Source organism: Odontomachus brunneus, unplaced genomic scaffold (assembly GCF_010583005.1).
Source record: "Odontomachus brunneus isolate Ranch 3 - 2012 unplaced genomic scaffold, Obru_v1 Obru_scaffold_083, whole genome shotgun sequence".
NCBI lineage: Eukaryota > Metazoa > Arthropoda > Insecta > Hymenoptera > Formicidae > Odontomachus > Odontomachus brunneus.
This window is the reverse complement of record NW_022639533.1, coordinates 832,578-857,045: the sequence shown is the minus strand read 5'-3', so window position 1 is coordinate 857,045 and position 24,468 is coordinate 832,578. Positions and strand designations below refer to the sequence as shown.

The window sequence follows — 24,468 nt, the reverse complement described above, 5'->3', positions numbered from 1 at the left end:
TAACAAAAAGAGAGGCATTTGTAAAATTGCTCGCAGTTCCGAATTTTCAGCGCCGGAATGAACGAACAAGCGAATGGTGCGTTAAGATAATACCTTGACTAAATAGTCAAAAAGCCTGGCATAAATATCCTTGGCTAAAGCGTCCCTCGCATAAAGCGCCTGCTCCACGTTCAACGTCACGTCCACGCTCTCCGATTGACTTCCCCATTTCGACTCGAATTCCCGCGAGATTAACTTGTGTGACAGCTGCTCCACCGAGATTCCGAAGAGGTAAGCTGGAAACTCGAGAACTGGAAATACATTTGTACGAATGTGAGGGAATTGCTCCGATGAAAGCGTAAATGAAAATGGAGAAATACGTGGAAATTATATCGTTGACTAATCTAAACTACCCGGCATTGCTCAGGCTTCTTATATCTAGAACTTAAATCTAAAACTTAAATTATCATATCTGAACTGAAATTATCACAAAGTGTCAAGAAGATGAAATCAGTGGAAAGAGTGGAATATCTTTAGAAATTTTTCATGTAATCTATATTTTTCGTAGGGTTGTATAGAATAATTATGCAAAATTTAGTCCATCGGTATAAAAATTGTACGAATATCTCGAGAGAAACCGTAAAATTGGTACAATTATTCCATTTTTTATAATTTTAAAAACGGCTACGTTAGTGTATAGAGGAAGTATTGTAGATTATAAATATTTTTTGCTTTTTAACTTCAGATGAATCTAATCGGAAGAAATTATGCAAATTAACCAGATTGAAACGTCAAAGTCTCGAGTCTATTATAATTTAAAAAATGAATGACGATTAATGTAGACATACACACATATATCGAAATGATGGCTCTCAAATTATGTACTATTGTTTAAAAATACTTCATTCCGTTGCACTAAAAAATATTCCTGAAATTCACTTTCATTCTGGATCCTCCAAGGTGGCTGAACCCCTTAAATATATTCAACAATGCGAAATGGAATCGAGGGGAATAAAGTAGTACTTATTAATCCGAGTAAATTGCTCAAGTAAATTATGATTTAGTCATCTAATATACGTGGTGGCGTATATCTCTACTTCTCTCGGCGGCATCGACCTACTTACATTGTTCATCGGCTATTTGCGAGTAATTGCCATTCTCCGCAAACTGTATGTTTCCCACGTGAAGAATTCCAGCTACCACTCGGAATATATCCATCATTTCTGCGTCTTTTATTCCCATGACACTCAATGCTGTAATCAACAAGAAAATAATGAGAACAATGAAAATAATGAGAATTGATTAACAATAAGAATAGAATTTAGACACACCTTTAAGAGTGTCCTGAAAATCACGAGCGTCGTTCGTGCCGTCCACTCTATGATTGCCACCGTAACTTAAATATTGATAATAGTTGAGGTCCGTTAATCCAAATTCAGCTGTGAAATTAAAATTGTTCCCTTTAAATCATCAGCATAAATCCCTCTAAAAATTCTCTCATATCATCTTCCACACATTTGCTACATACAAAAAAAATAAATACTGCGTTCAAGAAAATATTACTTTTTTTAAATATTTTATAAGCTTGTACATCCGAAAATTTATCATAAGTATATCGAATTTGTTAAAAAAAAATTCTATATCCCAGTAGGTTTGGCATTTCAATCAAGAATATTAAAAAAAAAGTTCAAAGTTTGTCTAATACGCAAAGTGTCGAGCCAATATTTTCTTCGAAATAATTTTATAATATCCTTGTACAGAAAATTAAAAAATTCTTTTGATAAATGTTCTAAAATTTGTAATATATGTATTTTAAGATTATTATTAAGAAGATATTGTTTGTTGAAGATAATCATTATACTTTAGGGAAAAAAGGTAAACTGAATAATCGTTTTTCTCAGCAGTATAATGACATTTTGTTGTGTGTATAGTTTCACATGTTCGAAACATTTCCCCGTTTAACGATATTTTGGTTCCCACGTTATACTTACATTTCATCGCCTCATTAGCGCCCGTCGCCAGCTGATAAAATACATGGAAATTTCGTTCGCCGGGATTATGGCAGATTACTCTCGATTTTTCCAAGAGAAAATTCGAGATTTTGCCTCCATTCGGCTGACCGCCCGATCCAAACTGCATCTCGACGTATTTTCCCTGAACGTTTAGGAAACATTTTTATTCATTAATTTATTCAAATAGTCGAACCAATGAGAATTACCATGCATATTAATGACGATACGACTTGAAACGTACGAATCTACTGCTGTTGTTGTTCCTTATGGTCTTTGCATTGCCGAAAGCTTCCAACAGCGGGTTCGATTCCAAAATTATATCCTTCACTCCTTGTACTTTGTCGCCACCGCCGCTCACTCTCGTCACGTAGGACATTATGTATCTTGCGGCGACCGTCTTTCCGGCGCCGGATTCGCCACTGCGCAATGAACATTTTCAGCAAATGCTATTTGCTTCTGTTAAATCGAGGGAAAGGGCTTCTCTCTTACTTTTACCTGATAATAACGCACTGGCTTTCGTTGTCAATCAGCATGTTTCTGTACATCTCATCCGCCAGACCATAGATGTGCGGTGGATTTTCGTACGGTGCCTGAAGATTAATGGTGATAACGTTAGTGACAGATTTGGGTAAATTAATACTTTTCTAACTAAGTTAGGTTTAAAGTTAATGACTTGTGAAATTAACCTAACTATTTAAATCAACAATTATATGAACAAAAACTAACAGAACTGAAAGTCAAGTAAAAATTATATTAATTTATTAAAGTATATTATTAAATTGTATTAATTTATTAAAGTTAGAGAAGTTAATGACATAAAGTAATATATGTATTTTTTGAATAATTAACTTTTTAATCGCAAATTCAGTTTACGTGAATCGAAAAAGTAGTTTCTATAAGTAATCTTTTTCTTCATAAGAAAATGTATATTTTGTGCTTAGGATTTTATACAAGAAAAGAACACGCACTTATGAAGATGAAAAAAAGTTTTGCTAGCATTATTTCCAATTTATTCTACTTTATCTACAATATGATTTTGATATTTATGAATTATTTTAACTTATACAAATAAAAATTAATAAGTTATAGTCAATGCATTTTGAAATAACTGATTTAGGTTAAAAATTGGCTTCTTTAAAATTACCCGAATTAAATTAAAACTATTAACCTTCTAGCTTAATTTTTAACTGATCAATTAATTATTACCTAACTCTGGTTATAGAGAGCAATATTTTAATCTCAGCGGAATATGTCGACGAGAAAAATAACATTTTCACACTTACCGCGCCTTGGTATATTTCGATCTCCTTCTCCCCGAAATACGGCATCTGCTTGAAGGGATTGATCGATACCAGCACGGGTCCGATGCATGTCTAATATCCATTAAGGAGCGTCTTGCGTGTCATTGTCAATTAGGCTATTGTGATACTTGCACGTCAGAACTTACACGGGATATTATCGGGAAATAGTTCAGAGCTTTGCAAGCTTGCAAACACACTGACCTGAATAAAAAATGCTCTGTCAACATAGAATCAATCATTTTCAAAGTAAACAATGATTTTCTACAATGTGATATGAAAGCACAGAATTATCGCATAGAATGATTTTATCGTTTTACTAATTTAACCTGTCATAAGAGTCATCCTGTGTGTGTGTAAAAAATTGCTGTTGAAAGGATTGATCCGCAAATCTATGTTAGCTGAGCATTTTTTATTTAATTTAGTAAGTTACCTACACAAAGTTCTGAGCCACCTTTTAATAACGCCTCATGTACGTTTAACATACACTTACTTTATACACGCACAACATATACTTACTTTGCAAATGCCGACAATAAAAAAATAACGGCACTCACGTGATCGGAACAGAAAAGGATACGAATATATAATCGTCCATGTATCTCTTTTTGAGGTTCTCGATAATAGCGTCCTCATTGATCTTTGGAAGGAGGACCATGTCGTCCACGCCGGAAACCTTGACATTTTGACTCTGCCAGTGGTACACCTGAGAAAAATAGAGTAAATTAATAAATCTCTCGTAATTCAATCTCTTTAGATTGAGATTTGTTAATTAGATAAGGGAAAGACGCATTTATGATGTCTGATAAATTTCTGAAAATGCAGTAGTATCGACCGAAACGACGAGCACGAGGAAGACACTGAGCGCCCGGAATCCAATTACAATTTCTATGCCGTCAGTGTCAGAGGCGGTGTTCCCTCGCTCCGACACGGATCATCGATTCCATCGATCGTTTCCGCTCTTCTTTCGGTCGCGAACTCGGTCTCTGCGGTCTTACCAGCAGGATTACAATATCGTGCTCGCGTGCTTTTTCTTCTATTTTCCGAAATACGTTTCGATTCAACTGAGATGTGACTTACTTCGTCCGTGGTGTCAGCAACACGCCCAAAAAACTTATTCCACAAATAACCTTTCGTAAAGTATCTGTACATCTCTTCACACACAAGTTCTGTTGGATCAAATAATTTGGTTCGTTTGTCGTATTCGACACAGACGATAATTCACGCACGGGACACCGGTGAGAAGAGTCGCGCTTCGATTTGTGGATTCGCTCGCGAGGAAACTGACGCAAGTGGGCATCGTATGAATGGAAGTCCAGCGTGTGAAACGAGCATTCTCGGTTACACGTGGCATTGGAGAATATGAGAGAAATCGAAGTCAGCGCATATGAAACTTCCGGTCGGGCGACTCTCTTTCGTCAAATTCCGTCTAACAGGGATCCAGCGTGTCGTGTTAATTGCCTATCCCTTCCGTGACGCACTTTCTGGTATTATCTTGCAAGTTGTATTTTAAGCGACAGACATATTACCGGCTATTGTAGGATATCCGGTTAAGGTCGCGTAGCGGATTAAAACACGTGACAAGCGTGTTTATCACGCTATTAGCAGATGATACACAATAAACAGCTATGTGCATATTTTATCGCATGTATATATACGTCAGAATTACTAAGCAATTTTTTTAATTCTGAAAAATTCGTCTTCAATGTAATTCTATCGGTTCAAATCGACGATTGTGCCATATTATCATTTAATCATGATCATTTGGGTTTAATGACCGATACTGTACCGCGAAGCAATTTTCATAGACGTAACGCGCGAGTGCTCTCGTAAACAGACTATAACGAGGCAAATATGAGAGAAAGTGAAAGAGAGCAAGAAAAAAAGAGGAAGAGGAAGAATACAAATAGAGCGAGAGAGAAGGAAAGACAGAGAAAAGCGTTGTCGTGTTGCATACTCTGATTATGCTTACAATAGTATGCAGGGAAGAATATCACGGTCTGATTAACAATCTACAACAATAATAGTGAAAATAATAGTGAAACAAGGTAGTAAGATATGAAAGTAAAGATAGATTTAGGAAAATAGAAAAAAAATAAAATAAAGTTAGTTGAATAAAGAATTTAATAATCATAATAATTTAATAATAATAATTATTATTATTTAATAGGAAAACACTCTTTAGATCATACAAAATAAAATATACAGACGAACAGACAATGTAATCGGTGCAAAAATCTAAAAAAATCTTAATAAAGTCAAGCATAAAATAGAAAAGAAATAAGTTATTAATATAAAATAAACAAATAAACAAATAAAATTCAAATAAATAAGTTAAAGTACATAAAAGTGTAAACATACAAGTAAATCAAATACAAAAAAAATATGTACAAACATAATTAACTGAGTGAAAAATATTAAAGGCAAAAGGTAATACTTTATAAATTTAGTCAGAACGTTTAAATGTATGAGAGAAGTGTCTCGTTCATAAAAATAAGCGTGAGAGAGAAAGAGAGGGAAGGTATGTCACTTATAAAAAGAGGAAATAAAAAAAATATTGCGAAGATAACGCCCAACGCTGAATGAATCAGTAACAGAGAAGCTTTCAGGCTCTCTTTTCTCTCGTTACGACTCCACGGCTCAGCAAGACGATGCAGTTACAGACGAGCAAATTTTCTCAACAACGGCTGGACGCTCATGTCGAGCACGCGCCTCGATTGTGTCTCGAGCTATCATAGAGCCGGCTAATTAAGATCAGCGGGGGCTACTGACCGCGCCTAATCGATCGCATAATAGCTTGTAGGGAGAGAACCGCGCGTGCCGGCGGACCCGCACGTCGGAGCGGAGGCATGATTTCACGGCTTCCGTTGGGTCGCAATGAAATTGTCTGTTCGTTCACCGCAGTTCCGCCGGTATGGTCGCAGTCACGGAGATATGCATGCACGCGGCTGCAGCGCCGAACGGCCGGCGCATATATTCAGTCTGGAAGTAACGCGAGAGATACACGGCGAGTTATAAACGCGCGCGTTTGGCCGTACGTGATTTCCCCGGTGATTTCCTGCGTCGCGATCGGCCGTATCGCGACCGATACGTTGTTAATCCAACGGACGGAATCCGATTGCAGGGGAAACCGCCCATTGTCAATTGGACGATAAGGCAATCTGCCGTTATCGATAAGCATGTGGCCCAACAATATCATATAATGCGTTCGATGCGCGTATACGAGGAAACGTTTACGCATGCTGGCTTCCCGAGTCGAGAAAAGTTTCGATCCTACTTTCAGCCTATTCCATTCAATATCTATTTTGATATTCTGAAGATTATAACACAACCTATTTTAACGCTAAACAAAGTGAAAAGAGAAATCTCGGATATCATCAGAATCAAAGTAAATTATATCATTAGAATTAAACTTTGCTAATTTAGATCCTACTGCGTTGTAGAATTCAAGGTTTTAACATAGGATTAAATTTCGATTAAAATTTTAACATAGGATTTAATTTCGATTAAAATTTCGACTCGAGTAAAACTCAAATACAATGATAACGCGGCGATTTGCTTCGCCGAGTTTTCACACGTCGAGTTTTCTTCTCCGTTTCTCTGTTTTCTTTTTTCTCAGCGGAATATCTAGAAGTATAACTTGTTCGATGCGTAGAAGATTCGACCAAAGTTTCCAAATAATCCATTTCTGTCTGCAAAAAGCACCATTAACGGACTGAGACTCTCTTCTCGATAAATAAAGATACTTCCTGATAAAACGAAAGAAGCTGGTGAGGGTTGGTTAATTTAATCCTGGGATTTAGTCCCCTGTCTTAGTCGTGATAAAACAGTGATTCACGCAGGCGGAGACATCCGTCGACAGAAAATAATACGTCCTGGGATTTTCACAGAACAACTGTGACGTTACGTAAATAATCTGTAGGCGCCTAGGATTTACCTCAGCGGCTGGATAACGATGATAATAATACTATGAAATATGATTCAAGTCGTCTTACATAATAATAACTTTATTGGTTACAGAAGAAAAGGGAAAAAAATTCTAACAGTACAAGATCTCCTGGAGACGTCCAGGAACATCCTGGAGAGGTCTTGAGGACATAGGACATCTCCAGGACGTTCCTGGACGTCCTTTGGACATCTTTACTGTTAGGATAATAGTACAAAATATATACAACAGATTATGAACAAAGGACGAAGCAACAGCATTAGTTGCACAACTGCCTGTATGTGCAAAAGTTCGATCGCAATTTCCGAACAATCTGCATTGATATATAAAGAACTTTACTGACGAACTGAGAGATTGTCCCTTCGATAAATACAGACTCTTCCAATAAAAAGATGGGCACTGACGAGGGTTGTTCGATTTATTCTGAGAAACCTTAGTCGTGCTAAAACCGTGTGATTTACGTAGGCGGAGATGTCCGTCGATGGAAAAATGACACGTCCTGGAATTTTCTCAGAAGGATCGCTTCGTGGCGGTGCAGAAAATCCGTCAGCGCTGCATCGGTGTATCACGGCGGTCGAGTGACGATGATATTAAACCACGATCTCATGCAATGGCAGCAATTATACGCGTCTGTTGACCTTGTCCTACCACAGCGTGGTGCATCCTTCGGAACGATTAACAATGCCATGATTATTAGCACGCGAGGCAAGGCCGTGCTTGCGCGCTATCGTCGGATTTGTGTTTGCGCGCCTCCGATAAGAACGTGTGGACGTTACTTGGTTGTTGTCGCGATAACGATCATTCCTCTCTCTCTCTCTCTCTCTCTCTCTTGTCGCCGTAAAATCCGATTCGGATCAATCGATAATGAATAATGACTGAACGCGCACTTCTACATCTGCTTTTAAATCTAAATTAAATCGGGGGAGTGATCGAATCATGTGTACACTAAACTTCAATAAAGTCTTAATATTTATCAGCTTAACATTTCCCAGTTCTTTTAATTGTTTCCGTTATATCCTGAGTCGAAATTTTGATCCTATTTTCAGTCTCGCTATTCCATTCAACATCTATTTCGACGCCAAAGAAAGAGAAAAGGAAATTTCGAACAAGAGTCAAAATAGAAGTAAGTTGTATTATTAGAATTATTGTATTATTAGAATTAAATTACTCCTACTGCGCTGCAGAATACAAAGTTTAACATAAAGCCAAAATTTTAACTTGGGATCTGATTACAATATAACACGATATAATATGCCAAGCTGTCAAAATGACATATTAGCGCCGAATAATCGGTAATCATAATGATGTGCATGTGAATGATTACAAAGATTAATGAGTGTTCGGTAAATAAATATGGTGGACTTTATTGAAACTTGGCGTACAATCGAGCTGATTACTCCGATTCAAAGCAATAACAGATGCAGAAGTGTGTGTCGCAAGTCTCGCGTGGGCTGCAATAATGTCGTGAAAGAAAGAGGCCGGATCTCCTTTATGGTAAATGTTAATCAAGATCTCGTCGATGAATCCGGTAATCAACTACGCGCACACACCCATCGTTCCATTAAGCAAATATTTTATCGATCGACGGGACGTCGCGGCGGTTAACGTAAAAGCGAATCCCAGCAGGATGTTCCATTACGTCGACATCGATGGGCGCGATGTGCACTACCGTAAAGTTTCCCAGCGTGCAATAACTCTGGCAAAAAATGTGGTCTTAGAAGATAGAGAGGCCTGCCTGCGATATGCGTACCTCTTATCGAGAGGAGCCTCAAGATACGTCGTTACATGCACCGGCGACGATCGCTCCACATCGCTGTAATCGCTCTAATTTCCAGAATAGGCGATAGCACCATTACGCGGCTGCAATTGGAGTATTCCGCCTCGTGGCTAAAATTGTCGGATAATAAATTGCGCGCCACTCGTCGTGGAAATTGTGATTTATCGGCACTCGCGTCGTATCCGGATTTTCGCGCAGCTATATCAAACGACATAAAACGGCGATATCCGATAACACACGATTTTTATTGGAGAAATATTAATGTTTGAAAAAACGCTTGATAATATCCCAGCAATATTGGAAGAGGGTCTCGACTATCTCTCGATAAATCGATGTAATTATCGCCGAGAGAATGGAGAGATTTGTTCGTGTGCTCGTTACACTTGGATCTTTTTAGTTTCACACTTTTTAGTTTTAGTTTTGCAAATTATAAGATATTAGATGAGAGAACGGCTCTATGTACGTATGTGAATAATATACAGTCACAAATGAATTTTAATGCTCGAAATTCGGGGAAATAACAGTCAAACGAACTGATCTTGAAGCTAATATTGTCTTCAAAGTCATACAACGACCATCCTCAGCTAACAATAAATGTAAATAAATAAGAATTTAAACTAAACGCTCAAATAATCTAAAAAGAACTGCAGTGAATTAACCTATCTACATGTATCTTCTATCTCAAGTTAATCCATTACTTAAGGCGACTACAATTAAATCAAAATATATCCGAAATATATTTGATAAATTCAAAATTCATAACATTCTCAGAGGTCTAATTATATTTTTCATGTCCCATTTATACAAATTACTTGTTGAACATTACCTCATGTATATGATGTATATATTTTTAAAAACATGAACATTGGGATATATTATTTCAGCCTGCGTAATAAATATTACTTATTATATTAAAAGAAAAACATTTATCGAGCTTGGAGTTAAGGATTAAACGAATTCAATTTTAGAGTTGCAAATGACGAAAAAATTGCTCCAATTTTTTCAGTTTCTTGTTTGTTTAACATGAATTTAAAATTCAGTTCAACGAGGTGATCATAATAAAAGATGACTCAGCATATTAATGATTGCATTTGCCATCTGATTTACTTAATCATAGAGGTAAAATAAAAATTTTAATTTTAATTAAAAACTTTTTAATTAAATTTCACATTTAAATTTCAGATTTTGCAATTTAAATTCCTACGTCACTCAGATTATTGATCTGACTCGATTTCTATTCAACTTGCCCCGATACTGTAGCTTGTGCAATAAAATTTGCGCAACTTTTATTATAATATGTCTCCCTGCAGAGATTTTATTCAGGATTGAGATTCTTTTTACCAATTTTTTAGGATTTCTTTTTTTCATTGCAGCTATATAAGATGTAATTTTCTGCGAAAAAATATTAAATGATCAATATAATATACCAACAAAATTCGAAAAGATAACCTAAATTCCGTACCATTTTCAAATAACTCGGACACAATTGTCAACCTAATGCACTCGCGCGACTCATGACAAGTAATTGCATCTTCGTGATGGCAATCTCGGCGATAGCAACCGCTTCTTTGATCCCTGACTCGTAGGTGTCGAGCGTGTTAAAGCTAGCAATACGATGGACCATGGTCAAACGGAGATCATTCACCGAGAGATCCCCTCTTTCAGTGGCATCGCCTTTCACACGAAAGTGAGCCAGGAAAACGATGGGAACTGGTTCGACGAACCAGCTAAAAAACCTCGCTTAATAGCGGAAAACGTGACTCACTGTACGTGAGTGAGTGCGCGTGAGGTAATACCATAATCTTGTTTTATAAAGTTATAGAGAACGAGGAAGAGAGCGAGTCAGCGTGTGGATGTCGCGTCAGGAATTCCAATTGTCGTCCAGTAAATTTTCCAAATAATAAACCGATTCGGATAATAACACTATTACGCTGTTCTTTCGCATCTCTCAAATGGTCATTCTTGGCATTGTTTTTTTTTAAGAAGTTTTGATTTAAATAACAAAAAAATATGAAATTTTAACAATTTTTTTCAAAAAGGTTAAAATATCAATATAAAGTTTCGACCACATTTATTGTTATTTTAAGTATTATTTTAAGTATTATATTAAGTAAAATAAAGTAGTTCGCGATAAACTTTATTGTTATTTTAAGTATTATATTAAGTAGAAAATTATTTTTAAAAAATTAAAATTCTGCTCAAGTTTTTTGTATTGCGCCCACAACTGGACGGGATTTCAATTTTTTTAATAGTACCTTTATGTTTAAACAATAATAAATAGTATAGTCCAAACTCTATATTGATATTTTTATTCATTTCTTTAAAGAAAATTCGTAAAAATCGTCCTATTCTTTCGACTACTTACACACAGAGGAATTCTATTGTTAAAAAAGCAATTACTCAATTTACTTATCTTTTTTTAAATAAGAATTATCTTGAATAAAGAATATATTTACTTAATAAGACATAAAATATACTTATCACAAATTTTGGAGAAACTTATCACACGTACTGAAACGAAGAATTTATTCCTTCTATAAGAATATTATAAAATTTTCGAAATTGGTTCGAATCTAGACTTGTTAGGATCCAGAATATATTTTTAATGAATTTGATATTTATGATGAATTTGTGATAACCTTGTATATATATAAATTCATGAAATACTCGAAGCAAGTAACATTTATTTAAATGCAATGTATATTTTTATGTAAATCAATAGCTCCCCTTAATTTATGCGTGATGAAACAAGCTTTGGATTCATGGACACGAAAGCTGTGCTTCGTATTCGCAAGACACTCCGTCCTTACTTTAAGAAGGTGTTTCCTGGATCACTAATGTGACATATCGAAGAATTTTTATCCCGCCATTAAACAGCGAGAAAATGAATTACTTCCCGTTCATGGATCACGAGACAAAGAAAGGGTGAGAGGATGTAAGTGCATTCGTAACAAGGAGGATCACGCGAAGCATCTTCTCGCAATAGGAGATCGGATTCGGATCTCTTCCTCATGAGATCGATCCTTGCGATACTCGCAGTTCTATAACGTGGTTCGATTGTTCTCATTTCAATATTCTTGAATGAAGAACGTCTTCAATGAAAACTTACGCGTAATCAAGGTAAATTATTCTCGATGTAAGCAATAATGATCTCCCGCTGTGGCAATGAGTTCTATTTAGCAAATACGCTCGTTGAAAGTAAATATTCCGTCAAGGAAATATTTGTGACGTCACTGCCACGAGAAACCTCGTTACTCACGATCCAAGAGTCAAAGCGATACGTTACAATCTAGGATGAATCTAAACTTTGCCGCACGAGGTCAAGTTTGAATATCGTGTAAAATATATTTATATTCGAGGACCGATAGAGTTAGAACCTTGCAACGAATCCCGTAGGTAAATCCCGTAATATAAAAGAAAATTTCTGCTGTGTTATAGAATTTTATGAAAACATCCTCTAGATAATCCTCTAAATTATCCTTTAGATAATCCTCTAGACAATCCTCTAGATTAGAAATTTCTTCTAATGTCTGAAACCTAATGTCTTTTTAAAAGTTTCTAATGTCTTTTTAAAAGTTTTTATTACTTAGGATGTTTTTCTTATTTCTCATTTTAATTATTTTCCTTGTATTTTAATTAAAATTTTCTAATTTTTCTCCCTTCTCTCTCTCTCTCTCTCTCTCTCTCTCTCTCTCTCTCTCTCTCTCTCTCTTCTTTTTCTTTTTATTGAAATATTTTCTTTTATTTTAGTTATTTTCTTTTTATTTTATATATATATAATTGAATTTTTCTAACAAATTCTTTTCTTCTAATTTTTTTCTTTGTCTTACTTTCCTTTTCGTTTAACAAACAAAATATAAAAAAAAGGAACACGCTTTCTTACAATTTATTCTTCTCTTCAGCATATATCTCGAATAACTTCGCTCGATTTTGAAAAGTATCTCTCGAAAAGTCAACGAGACAATTGCGCTATTAAACTTAATTACAAGCTCAATTACCATATCGTCGAAATTATCAGTCCCACGAATCGTCTCGAATGATCACCTGACCGAGTAATCACCTTCAGCCGCTTCGTGCCACGTTTACACACATAACTCACAACAACACGAAGAACAACGGTCACACTAGATCACTCAGCCGATCCCGTTCAATCCTCGCCAATGATGAAGACACACGAGAGAGACGCGAAGCCGAGAAACGCGAACACATGCGCCCAACGATGTCGACGGCTTCGTAGTCCGTCGCGCACTGAAACGACTCCGCAGTGAGTCACAGAGTACCGGTATCGGAACGGACACTCGCCTGCCTTCGTAGGAATCGTCATCGCGTCCTGGGGGACACGACGAGCCTACGACATCTTGACATTATTGGAATTCAAATTTTCGCCGAGACAGATCACTTCAAATTTCACTCGTTATTCCCGATTACCCTCGATTATTGACAAAATACAGTTCGTTCACTTATACCGCCCGCTACAATACGACCGGAAACGATCGTGCAATCATACCTAATTCCAGACAGCATAAGATCGTCCAGATGATTCTGAGGACATTCTCCAGACGTAGGGACGTTCTCAAAATGTCTTTAGATCTGTGGAGATCTGTGCTGTTTGGGAATAATTCTTAACTTTTTAAGACCCCCAGGTATCGATCGCTTTTCAGTAAAAATTTTTTTCTTCATCAAATTGTCTTAAAAGACACTTCTGATAAAGAATATTGTGATCCGGATGAAATTGACCATTGAAAAATACAATTATTTGAATGTGCATAATTATGTACATTCGGTTTTGCATTTGTAGCTCTCAGCTAGAGAATTTAATAAATTCTATAACAATGATAATGTGTTCTACTTTAAGATAATGTCGATAAAAAGTTAAGGAAATAAAATATACTTTTTTCTTCGTGAAAAACTTTATACAACTTCTAGTACCGACGATTCTGCTCTGCCATATTAATTTCTTTAACAGAAAAATCACTGTTTCACGATTTGGAATGAAAAATACATGTAGAATGGTGGGATCATTAATATGCTAATATAAAAAATTTAGGAAGGATCTAAAGTGAACGTATACAATTGTATGTATATTAGGCCTTAGTTGTTATATAGAAATATCAGGTCGCTCCTTTCACTGGTAAAGTAAACTGAAGTGTTCACGAAACGTTAGAAAAATACACAGAAAGAAAACCTTGCTCCACGTTGAAGGTCAAATTCAGTATTTATCCACACCTCCAAAACGACAAATACCAAATTAACTGTTTACACGTTTTCAGCGTTAGCACGCGAGGGAACGTCAGCGCGACAAGTGATACTTCCCTTTTACAGGCAGGCGTAGTCCTCATGTTTTGCCTCCCAAGCACACGCCACACAGCTTGCGTACCTTCAAGGTCGCCGTTGATTCACTTTCCACGAATGACCTCGTTCAAACTCGCGACAAACTTGCGGTCTCCTCGCCTAATCTTCATGACGATGCATCTCCACACTGCACGAACATTTCAGAGACTAAAAGTCGCTCGCCGCGCTGCTAACAACTACAGTGATCGTTTTGCATCGTTTTGTTAGAAAGCTTAGATTTCACCTGTCATTTCGCAGAAGAAATCTGTCGCCGGCGCGTATCTGCGCCCGTCTAATTGTCAGACTGCGAAAAACGATCGATTGCATTTATCATAAGCCTGCGTTCGCGACATAAGTGGCGGAGAAATCACAGTGGCGTGTCCGCTCTTAGAGTCATCATACGATGATTCATAACTATATACCTGTATATGTCATATCGTATGTAGTCATTCGCAGATATTGTATCGTCAAGACGTCACCTTCGTTTTCAAACAACCAAGTGTAACCACGTTGTGGCGTTTCTCGTTATCATCTCGTACCTGCCGATTAGATTGCCTTATTGTCAACTTCGCTATCTTCGATATCACGATTCCGCCTCAATATTCATATAGACATCGCCGACTCAAATAAACAACGTTGACTTATACGAAAGTTGACTCTCAAAAGACATAATTGTGTTGCGAAAGCTCGCGTTAAATGCAACAGATCTCAAAGCGATAGTTCTTATCTTGCTAACACGATGATTATATCGATAGAAAATAAGTATACGTCGTTCACTCTTATCTTTGGAAAGATCTATTCTCTTCCTGCATAATTAGGTCTACAAAGCCAGCCGACATACGATTACAAATGCTTTTAATAGTACATAACTCAGACAGCACGAACTCATAAAAAACGTCTTAGAAACATTTCAAAGATATGTAAACGTCTAAGATATGACGTCTAAATAAAATGGTGGAATCCGCAAGATAATTGTTTTAATTTCTTCACCGCTTAATACGTTTTTCACTTAGCTCGTATTTCGTGTTTATTCGATTAAGATCCGTTTCCACCACGTACTTAAACGTCGATTAAACTTTCACCCGACTTTAAATCTTTGTCGGAAGACGGATTTAATTCAGGTTAAGACTTCATCGATGTTGGTGAAACCGGGCATAAGGAGTTTATTCACCAGGTATATTCAGGGCGCGCAAGGAGCGTATTTTGCTGGCGCATCAAAGCAAGCTACTTATAAATTCACTATTTATCAAACAAAATTACGTTTTTATATATTTATTTCATCTATCTAACTGACAAATATTACCCAAGTTGAAATTTTGGCTCTATGTTAAACCTGGAATTCTACAACGTAGTAGGAACAATTAACAAAGTAGATTTAATTCTAATGATACAATTTATTTCTGCTTTGATTCTGACGATGTCCGAAATTTCCTTTTTTACCATCTTTAACGTCAAAATAGATTGTATTATAAGCTTCAGAATATCAAAAAAGTGTTGAATAGAATAGTCAGGCTGAAGGTAGGATCAAAATTTCGACTCGCATAATTTGAAACTAATTTCGATACTACTTTGTTTCATCCAATAAAATGTTACTCGAAGCATAAAACAGCAATTTTCTAGCCTACAATCGAGCATTGCACAAAAACAGTATAATAAATACTGTGCTTTCTTCTATGCGTCTCCTAATATGTAATATTTATAACGGTAAGTTTTTTATTTGGATTTGGATGGTATCACAGTGTGCAGACAATCGCACGAAAGTTCAACTACGAATGTGTTTTACTGTCATAAATGTTACGTTAAATATGTGTATGATTCTAATCATCTTCTTGGTTTAAGTGAATAAACTCCTTGAAGAATCGAAGGTGCGAGTACGTGTGAGAAGCCGTTCCGCTTTATCCACTGTCGCGATCGAAGGCTGTGAAAATCGCGTAAGGACGCATCCTCGGCGAAGCATTTCGTGTAGTTAGTTAGTTAGTTTGCAATGAAATGTCTTGTTTATTCATGCATGCGATACAAAATTTCAAGGATTAACAGACCAGAAGAAAAACGCACCCCTCATATGACTACGACTGTTCGCTACAATTTGCAAGCGTACAAAAAGTGTACATACGAATGGAGATTGTAGAAAGATTATCATCGTTATTTCGTTTTGATTAGCGCAGAGCTCCATTCTCGTCGTCGCGTCGGCCGTTTTTAATTAACATTGCATTTACACTTTGACACTCACCGCCACATTTGTACACAATGTAGTATTTAGCCCCTCTGTGATAAATTACTTCCGCTATCGCGCGCGTTCGTATGATGGTTTGATCGATTGGTTGATATTCGCACACACATACGCGCGGTACAGCTACCAGCGAATAAATTAGTTTATCCATCGAAGTATCAAATAAATTACCTAACGAACTAATCCCGAGAACCTCAGAACGTATAATTGACTATTAAACCTAACGTACATAGTGTATGTCTGTCTGTTTGTTTGTTTTATATGTATACGTGTATACATTTACGCGCGAGCGCATGTTTGTATATGTTTATATGTGTATGTGTGTGTGTGTGTGTAGGCTAGATATACATTTACACGAGAGCCACGCGCCCGCAACGAAATCAAGTAAGTACAGTGGAATCGAGGCTACGCTAATGCTCGGCAAATCACTGATCGTTTACCGGAGAAATGTCGACAATTTTACAGCTTAATTATTAGATTATGAACTAACGGATCTGAATCATATCGGAAACGCAACGTTTGAGTTACGTGTATTCTTTTTTCTTCTTTTTTTTGTTTTGTTTTGTTTTTGATATATACGTCCCGTGTGTCGTCCGCTTCTTCGATTGATCGCGCGGCTAGGACCTCGCGCGATCCGCTACAATATTCACACACCTCTCTAACATCGCAGAACACCTCTTATGTCCCTTATGTACAGTCGCGAATAACGTATCTCTCTCGCCGTAGCTCCATAATTTAATTTCACCTGGTAACTTCGGGGAAGTGTGCCGCGCGGTACTGAGAAGCTGCGTGCCACCGTTAAATCGACAACGAGCTTAAAACACTTGATATTATTCGCGTTCTGTCCACTAGCGTTACGAACAGCTCTCTAGTTTCGCTACTCGAACTTGCCACATTTTAGACCGAGCGTCCACTTGACTCAGGTTTACTCTCCAAAGCGACCGTGCCGTTGACAGGGACACGCGACGATTACAATCAAATTAATTAGCTGTGTGTTTCCGTTTTCCAGAATTTTACCGATGAGAGCCGCCTTCGGCGAGAATGTAACTCCCAACGACTGAACGTGTAACATCGATTCACCATGTATGTTCGAGAGTGATTTCCTTTTTACACACGTCCATCGAATAATTTCACTCTCTTGTGCCTTCGGAAATTCAGCAGAGCCACTCGGACTGATAGATCGAGTCTTAAGAAGTGGCACATCGAACTCCCGCGTCCCGATTCGAATCTCTTGCCTCTTTTCCACTTCTTTTTTTTTCTTCATTTTTACATCGATTGGCCCACCAGCGGGTGTCCTTAATTAATATCTAGAGTTACATCTTATTACAATTGACCTCCGTTTATTTATACAATTAGTTTGTCGCGCGCAGCGTTCTCCTGTTCCCGCGAGATATTTCGAATCTCGTCCAAAATGGCCATAGCAGCGTACGTGACTCTTCTCGAGGAGTATTGACGGGAATTGGCGACGAGACGGAGAGTACAATAGATAGAAGATTCGTTAAGCACATCTCGTCGTTGAATCTCCGTTCCATCACCTTTACAGAGTTTGGAACGTCACATTTTTGTCAAATTTGAGTGATTGATAACGACAACATTACAATTTCTACACAAAGAGCATGTCTTCTTTTTTTTATCGCGATTGAGCACTCATCTTCAAATTCCGAACAGTATAAAGATTAAGGAAATTGCATGACAAAACAAGTTTGTTAAGGATTCATTCAAATTTGCACTATGTATAAATTCAAATGTTATCTAACTGTTCACAATTAGAAAAAGATCGACTATCCAAAAGTTAAGATGTTTGAAACCAAAATTGTCACTTTTTATACGTGATCTTTGATGTTGACATGTTATCTCAAATTTCTATTTTTATTTTGTAAACTAAAATATTACAAAATTTTAATAAAAAAATTACCATAAAAAAATTACCATAAAAAAATTACCATAATATTAAAGAATGACATACCGATGTACAAATTTCTGAATTATTGTTTAAAAAATATAGCGATGGGAAGTTTATAATTTATAATAAATAGAAACGCGCGTAATTTTGTTCGATAAATGATAAATAGTCCACCTTGATGCGCTATTGAAAATACGACGTTGAATCTTACAATCTCCTTAACCTAATCGAATATTTTTACTATATCTAGCCTCCATTGATCGCCGCCTTCATCGGCAATGATACATCCTATTTCGCACAGTTACCGCTCTAATTTTTTAGAGCCGTCTGTACTCAAGATGGAGAGGCCTTTATTGTTGGTTTGCTCGGAGTAATTTTTCAAACTGAGAAATTGATTTCGGAAGAAGTCCGATGAACGAGTGAATCGCGCAATTTCGCAAACAGGAGAGCGCTGTCGGTACGACGAGATCCTCGCGGATCCTCGTTAATTCACTTAGTTTCTTGTTCTACTCTTTTTTCTCGAGCTATCTCAGTTTTGTTTAGCTCAGGGAGAGAGAAGGATGGAGGGGAGAAGGGCAAGGATATCGAGCGAATTCAGTGACACAAGGGGGTGTGAAACAGCGTAGGCACTTTAAGGAAAAACGGATGACAGCGAGGCTGTATGTCCACTCGAGAGCAGGAGCTCTCCTTCTCCTCGGGAGCCACTGTCAACGATCCTACGTGGTGAAGCATAGGATCCGAGGTAATTATCGCGAGTGTTCCTTGCAAAAAAAGAAAAAAAGAAACTTTCACTGTCGACAGCTGCTTTCGAGAACAAAACCCTCAAGCGGGCATTCAGTCTAGAAGACGGATCAGGACCTGCTCGAACCGTCACTTGGGTTGATATTAAAACAGTACGAAGCAGAAGCGTCGTAGTTCAATATGCGAACTTTAGCCTATCGAAGTGTATCATTCTCACTCCGTGACGCGCGCGAGAGCGTAGGTGCATGGCCGTTGGATGCAACGGATGTTCGCGTGCGAATGGAGAAAGAAAAAAGGAAACACAGATATGGAGGAAGGAATCTTCCATATCTGCGCGTGACAAAAGATATTTTGATTTTCTGAAGTCTCCTCTCTCTCTCTCTCTCTCCCTCTCTCTCTCTCTCTCTCTCTCTCTCTCCCTTCTACGATAAAGTCTATATTTATATAAAAATACGCAGTTTTCGCAGCCGCGCACCCACGCTCGCACGACATCGCGGCCGCAAGAACGGAGAACCGACAGCGAATAAATTAGCAGGAAGTCTCGCGGATTAGACGTCGCCATTCGGCGCCATGTTCGTCACCGCGTTATATCGCTGCACGTATATCTACGATTATCTACGAAAACAATTGCTTCTTCGTTGACCGTTTAAAATAACCTAAAGCTCCTATAAGTAATAGTGTCACCTCGTTTTAGCGATCTGTGTTGTGTACACAGAATGTCTCAGCTTCCACCGCGCGACTTCACCACGACGGATTCTCCGTGCAGCAATTCGGAATTGACACCGGACCGCGCTCGAAGATGGACGATCCGCCGTCGCGAAATAATGCGGTGAAAATGAAATATATACGCGTATATATATATATTACACATTTCCCCGCTTCTGTATGCTCTCCCGCTCGTCTCTTCAATGTCAAAATATTCTTTTTATTCTGTTTATTATTACTGGCACGCGCGCGTGCGACGTTGCGTGTAGCACGCATGTATTATGCGTTTTATTTCGCACTAGCGCGGGGCAAAGGCCCGCGTTTGGAGAAAGAACATTCACAGTTCTCGTCCTTTTCATAGTTTAACACGATATAGGCCATTCAAGAACCAACATCACACTAATGTTATTGTGTGTTATATGTATATATGTATATATTGCAAAATATTCCCGCAAACCAATCGTCATTTCGTCGAGGAAACCGACCGAATTCAGTATTAAACCGCAGAAATATCAAGGGGAGCTGAGTGAGATCGGCCGTGAAGCACCCCGCCCGGGGAGAAGAAAAAAGAAAAATAAAAGAATCAGTAAATCAGTTGAAAAGCATTGTGTGTGGACGACTGACGAGTGTGAGAAACGCATAGATATACATATCCCGCTCGTACAATTAAATACAATCTTTACACATCTTTTTTACACAAGAACTCTCCCGCGCATCGAAAGTTACACGAAATTACAATCCCTTGGACTGACTCATCCTCCTCTCGACCCAACTCCTCGTTGTCTCCTTCTCCACTTCCGGCCATCCCTAGCTTCAAGCAACACTCTCTTAATCGGCTCTCGCGTCCGAAGCACTCACGCTCGTGCGACCAAGCTGCGACGCGACGGCGCGCAACGGAGGGTGGTTGGTTGGTTGGTTGGTTGGTTATTTGGATGGATACTTGGTTGGTTAGTTGGTTGGTTGGTTGTTTGGTTGGTTGGTTGGTCAGATGAGTGGGTGGGAGGAGGGGGAAAGAGGAAAGGCGCACATGTTCCTTTTTCCGCGACTGGGGCCGTATCTCTCAGTCACGAATCCATCCGCGACTTGGCACTGAAGGGAGAGAGCGCTACGCGACGACATAGGACGACCTCGGCCCGGTCATCTTGTCGCATCAGAATAGGCCGAGCTTGGTCCGCAGGAACTCCTTAATCGGAACGTAATATTGGCTCCTTAAGGCCACCATTTCTGGCGTTTTGCGCAGGCTATTGAACAGCGTCGTGTCCGTCTCGAACACCAAGACTGTCACGATGAACAGCACCGTGATCGTCAGCATAAACGCCGGTATGAAGAGCCTGACCACGCGCAGACTTTGGTGTCTGAGCTTGCCGTTCGCGTGACGACCTAGATGATGATGCTGTTGCTGTTGCTGCTGCTGATGTTGCTGTTGCTGGAGGCAGAGCTTCGAATTCTGCAGCTTCTGCATCTTCGGTACTGGCGTAACCGAGCGGCTGTGCGGCTTGCCGGACGCATCCAGCAGCTGACTCTCCGACGAGGAGTGGTCGAAAGAGTCTCTAAAGTAGTAGTCGTTCGTCTCGCCCTCGTGACCGACTGCAACAGAAAGGACATTACCGATGTTATATTGAACGGCTGCGTCGGTGAGCGGCTCGAAGGGACGAAGACTTTGCAGGTGCGGAGGCTCTGACGATCCTACTCCAAGACTCGAAATCGCGTTCGTGGAGCGAAATCCTTTTTTAAGTACTTTCAGAGAAAACCGCATATGCATACATGTACGTAACGATACATAGTTGACGAGTACAGTTTGATGTATAGTTTGAGTATAGTTTGATGGGTAAAAGAGTCAAATCAACGACAGGCAAGCGATCGCTTTCCACGAACCGATCCTGCAGAGAAGATCGACAGACAACTGCTGCGCGTGAACTCACGTTTATGCGTGCATTCTCCCGACTGATACACTCTCGCAATTGCAGCTAGTACTTTAACGACCCGACTATCGTATTAGCCAACGGATGGCTTGGCTATGAGACGGACGGAACTTTCGTTGGCCCATGGAAGCAATCTGAGTCAGCGAAAGTTGGGCAGCCCGTCCGATCGATACCTAGTCGATCGAGTACGACGGAGAAGGCGAGATATCTCGCGGATCTATCCCGGGGAGCGACGTGTCGCGAACGCTCGGATTGATATACGTGTAACAGGCACAAGCTCATGCAGACCGCAGTGTCGATGCGTAACATAAAGGTAGAGAGACGAAAGAAAACAAAGCAGAGTTCAAAACAACACGCACACGTAAGGAAGAGATATATAGAAAAAGAGAAGGTAAAGAAAGAAATGGAGAGAAGGAGATGAGAGAGAGAAAGAGAAAGAAAGAGAGAGAGGACACACGCGAGCGGAACCGTCGTCAGACAACGTGAAGGGTATGATAAAGAGCGATTGACAGATAGAGAGAGAAAGAAAGAGAGAAAGAAAAAGACAAGAGATGGAGAACGTTCTTACAGTTTTCTCTCTTCACTCTGGACCTTCGTACTTACCTGGCGGCCCTTGTCGTCTCAAGCGATTAAATCCATTCGACAATGCCGAGCTGGACATAGCCAGGCTCGCGCAGCCGTTGGCGGTGATAGTCGTCGGCGTAGTTGTCGATCCGCCGAGCTCGCTTACCTCTATGCACGTCTTACCATCGCGTTCGTCGCGATCCAAGTACGGCCAAGAAGCCGGCGTCGCATTCGCCGTGCCTCTGGCCAAACGTCGGCCGTTGACGTTTGCCGGTGCCTTCGAGCTCTTAATTATCAGAGCGGTCGATCGCACCACCTTCGGGCTCCGCTTGTTAGTCAGGGCGTTAATACGTTGCCGTACGACGTGCTCGATGTCGCGGCCCGCCAGCTCCTCCGAGCCTATCACTATTCTCTGACTGTACAACGGTTGCGGTCGGTTCAGCGTGCTCTTGGGAAATTTCAGTTTGGCTTTCGCGCGGTTTGTGGTGGTGGTGTTGGAGGTGGTGGTGGTGATGGTGGTGGTGGTGGTGGTAGTAGTAGTAGTAGACGTGTGGGTGGCACTCGCATGCGTATCATTTTCGTCTACGGCTAAAAGAATAGAAAGAAACAGAGAAAACAAATCAACCAAAGGTCTAAGAAGCCAAAGAAGCGGCGGTCGTAGAAAGAGGGACACGACGGACCCGCGACTCACTCGCGCGCGCGATATATTACCGGCCAGCACCCTCGGAACTTGCAAGGCGCGGAAAATTTGCATTTTCACGCTGTTACGTACGGTAATTGAAATCGAGCGAGTCCCCGCTTCATGAAGAGTGAAATGTCGCGAGAATAATATGGGAAGGTTTTGTTTTTTAGTATCGTTCAAACATTTGCGTTGCGCGTGTTTTATGAAAATACGATGACTGATTTCGTTCCATGTTGTTTTGCGCCGAAACTGTTCAAGTGAATCCGCGAATACTCTCTTTCGTTTGCAGTGTCGCCGAGATGTGTACAGTCATGGAGCAAAAGGTTCTCCCTAATTTTTGGGGTGAGTTTGTGAACTCATCCATCTCGCTCAATGGCAGCATTCTTCCATTAGAAAACGAATCCTCCCATTGGATAAGACGGTTGAGTTCACAAATTCACCCCAAAAATCACAGACAATCTTTTAGACCACGACTGTGTACGCGTGTTCTGCGTAATTATATAAATATCATGAAACACCGACGCACGAAATTTCAGACTGACTGAACGAAAGATTATATCACGCTCTTCAAGACGGCGGTGGTATACAGTAACCAGCTCTCTCTCGCATACAGTAACTGCCCATACACCTTCTGTCCATGCACTAACTTCTATCGGTAACATCGAACATCCTGTTGCAAAGATACCTGAGCGACCTGATCTGAACGTCCGTGATGTCTGACCAAAAGAATATACATTTTCGCATAGCAAAATTCGCACGCAAGCTCTAATTATTAGCAAATCGATAATATTCGCTGCGCTTCACCGTCGTGACATGCGTCGCGGCGAGCAACTCGAATGGGCTGCCGAACGAATTTCGGGAATCCAACGTTGTGGGGGTAAAAAAAGAGGAAAGAAAAAAAGATAGAGAGAGAGAGAGGAAGAGAAAGAGAAAGAAAGAGAGAGAGAGAGAGAGAGAGAGAAAAGGCAACAACACGGGCGTCAACTAACCATTGTTTCTCCTGGCGTGAATCTCTTGGTCCTCGGATACGGTCTCCAGGAGGGGCAAGGTATTGTCTGGACAGTAGGGGGAGCTGAGGGGAACACCCGAGCCGCCCTCCAGCATCCCGGCGCCGTCCAGGCCCGCGCTGTGACAGCTACGCGGCAGACTGGAATATCCTGAAACGCGAGGATCATGCGATTCATACCTTGAGACTCCGTGCGACCCCGAGGCCCGATCCCCGTGCAAACCGTTCGCTTGCGCCGTCCTTGTACGGTAAAACAATGTTTACCGTGCGATCAACAACGGCGTCTTCTCTCCTCTCGAGGCTCTTTCTGATTTTTTTCTTTTTTGCCACCGATCTCGATCAAACAGAGAAATGATTACTTCTCCGTTTTCT

At 39.6% G+C, this 24,468-nt stretch overlaps 2 protein-coding genes across 5 annotated transcripts in view; both read right to left on the bottom strand.

The window, feature by feature from the left end:
* The window catches only part of LOC116847776 (unconventional myosin-If-like), a 46,199-nt gene extending 31,563 nt beyond the window's left edge, over nucleotides 1-14,636 (bottom strand). The window contains exons 1-9 of one of the 2 annotated variants that reach the window (XM_032823127.1): nucleotides 13,011-14,636; nucleotides 3,870-3,995; nucleotides 3,275-3,364; nucleotides 2,487-2,581; nucleotides 2,233-2,410; nucleotides 1,971-2,133; nucleotides 1,311-1,418; nucleotides 1,104-1,232; nucleotides 94-290 (exon numbers count right to left, since the gene is read on the bottom strand). In XM_032823127.1, coding sequence (XP_032679018.1) covers nucleotides 94-290; nucleotides 1,104-1,232; nucleotides 1,311-1,418; nucleotides 1,971-2,133; nucleotides 2,233-2,410; nucleotides 2,487-2,581; nucleotides 3,275-3,364; nucleotides 3,870-3,995; nucleotides 13,011-13,013 — 1,089 coding nt within the window. In that variant the 5' untranslated portion in view covers nucleotides 13,014-14,636. Of the gene's footprint in view, nucleotides 1-93; nucleotides 291-1,103; nucleotides 1,233-1,310; nucleotides 1,419-1,970; nucleotides 2,134-2,232; nucleotides 2,411-2,486; nucleotides 2,582-3,274; nucleotides 3,365-3,869; nucleotides 3,996-4,369; nucleotides 5,378-13,010 lie in introns of those variants that run through there. The other variant, XM_032823126.1, reaches the window with a different exon arrangement.
* A 486-nt stretch (nucleotides 14,637-15,122) lies between these two features.
* The window catches only part of LOC116847777 (FERM domain-containing protein 5), a 51,666-nt gene continuing 42,320 nt past the window's right edge, over nucleotides 15,123-24,468 (bottom strand). For 2 of the 3 annotated variants that reach the window (XM_032823128.1, XM_032823129.1), the window contains 3 exons: nucleotides 24,080-24,247; nucleotides 22,448-22,996; nucleotides 15,123-21,509 (listed from right to left, as the gene is read on the bottom strand). In XM_032823128.1, coding sequence (XP_032679019.1) covers nucleotides 21,073-21,509; nucleotides 22,448-22,996; nucleotides 24,080-24,247 — 1,154 coding nt within the window. In that variant the 3' untranslated portion in view covers nucleotides 15,123-21,072. The remainder of the gene's footprint in view (nucleotides 21,510-22,447; nucleotides 22,997-24,079; nucleotides 24,248-24,468) is intronic. The other variant, XM_032823130.1, reaches the window with a different exon arrangement.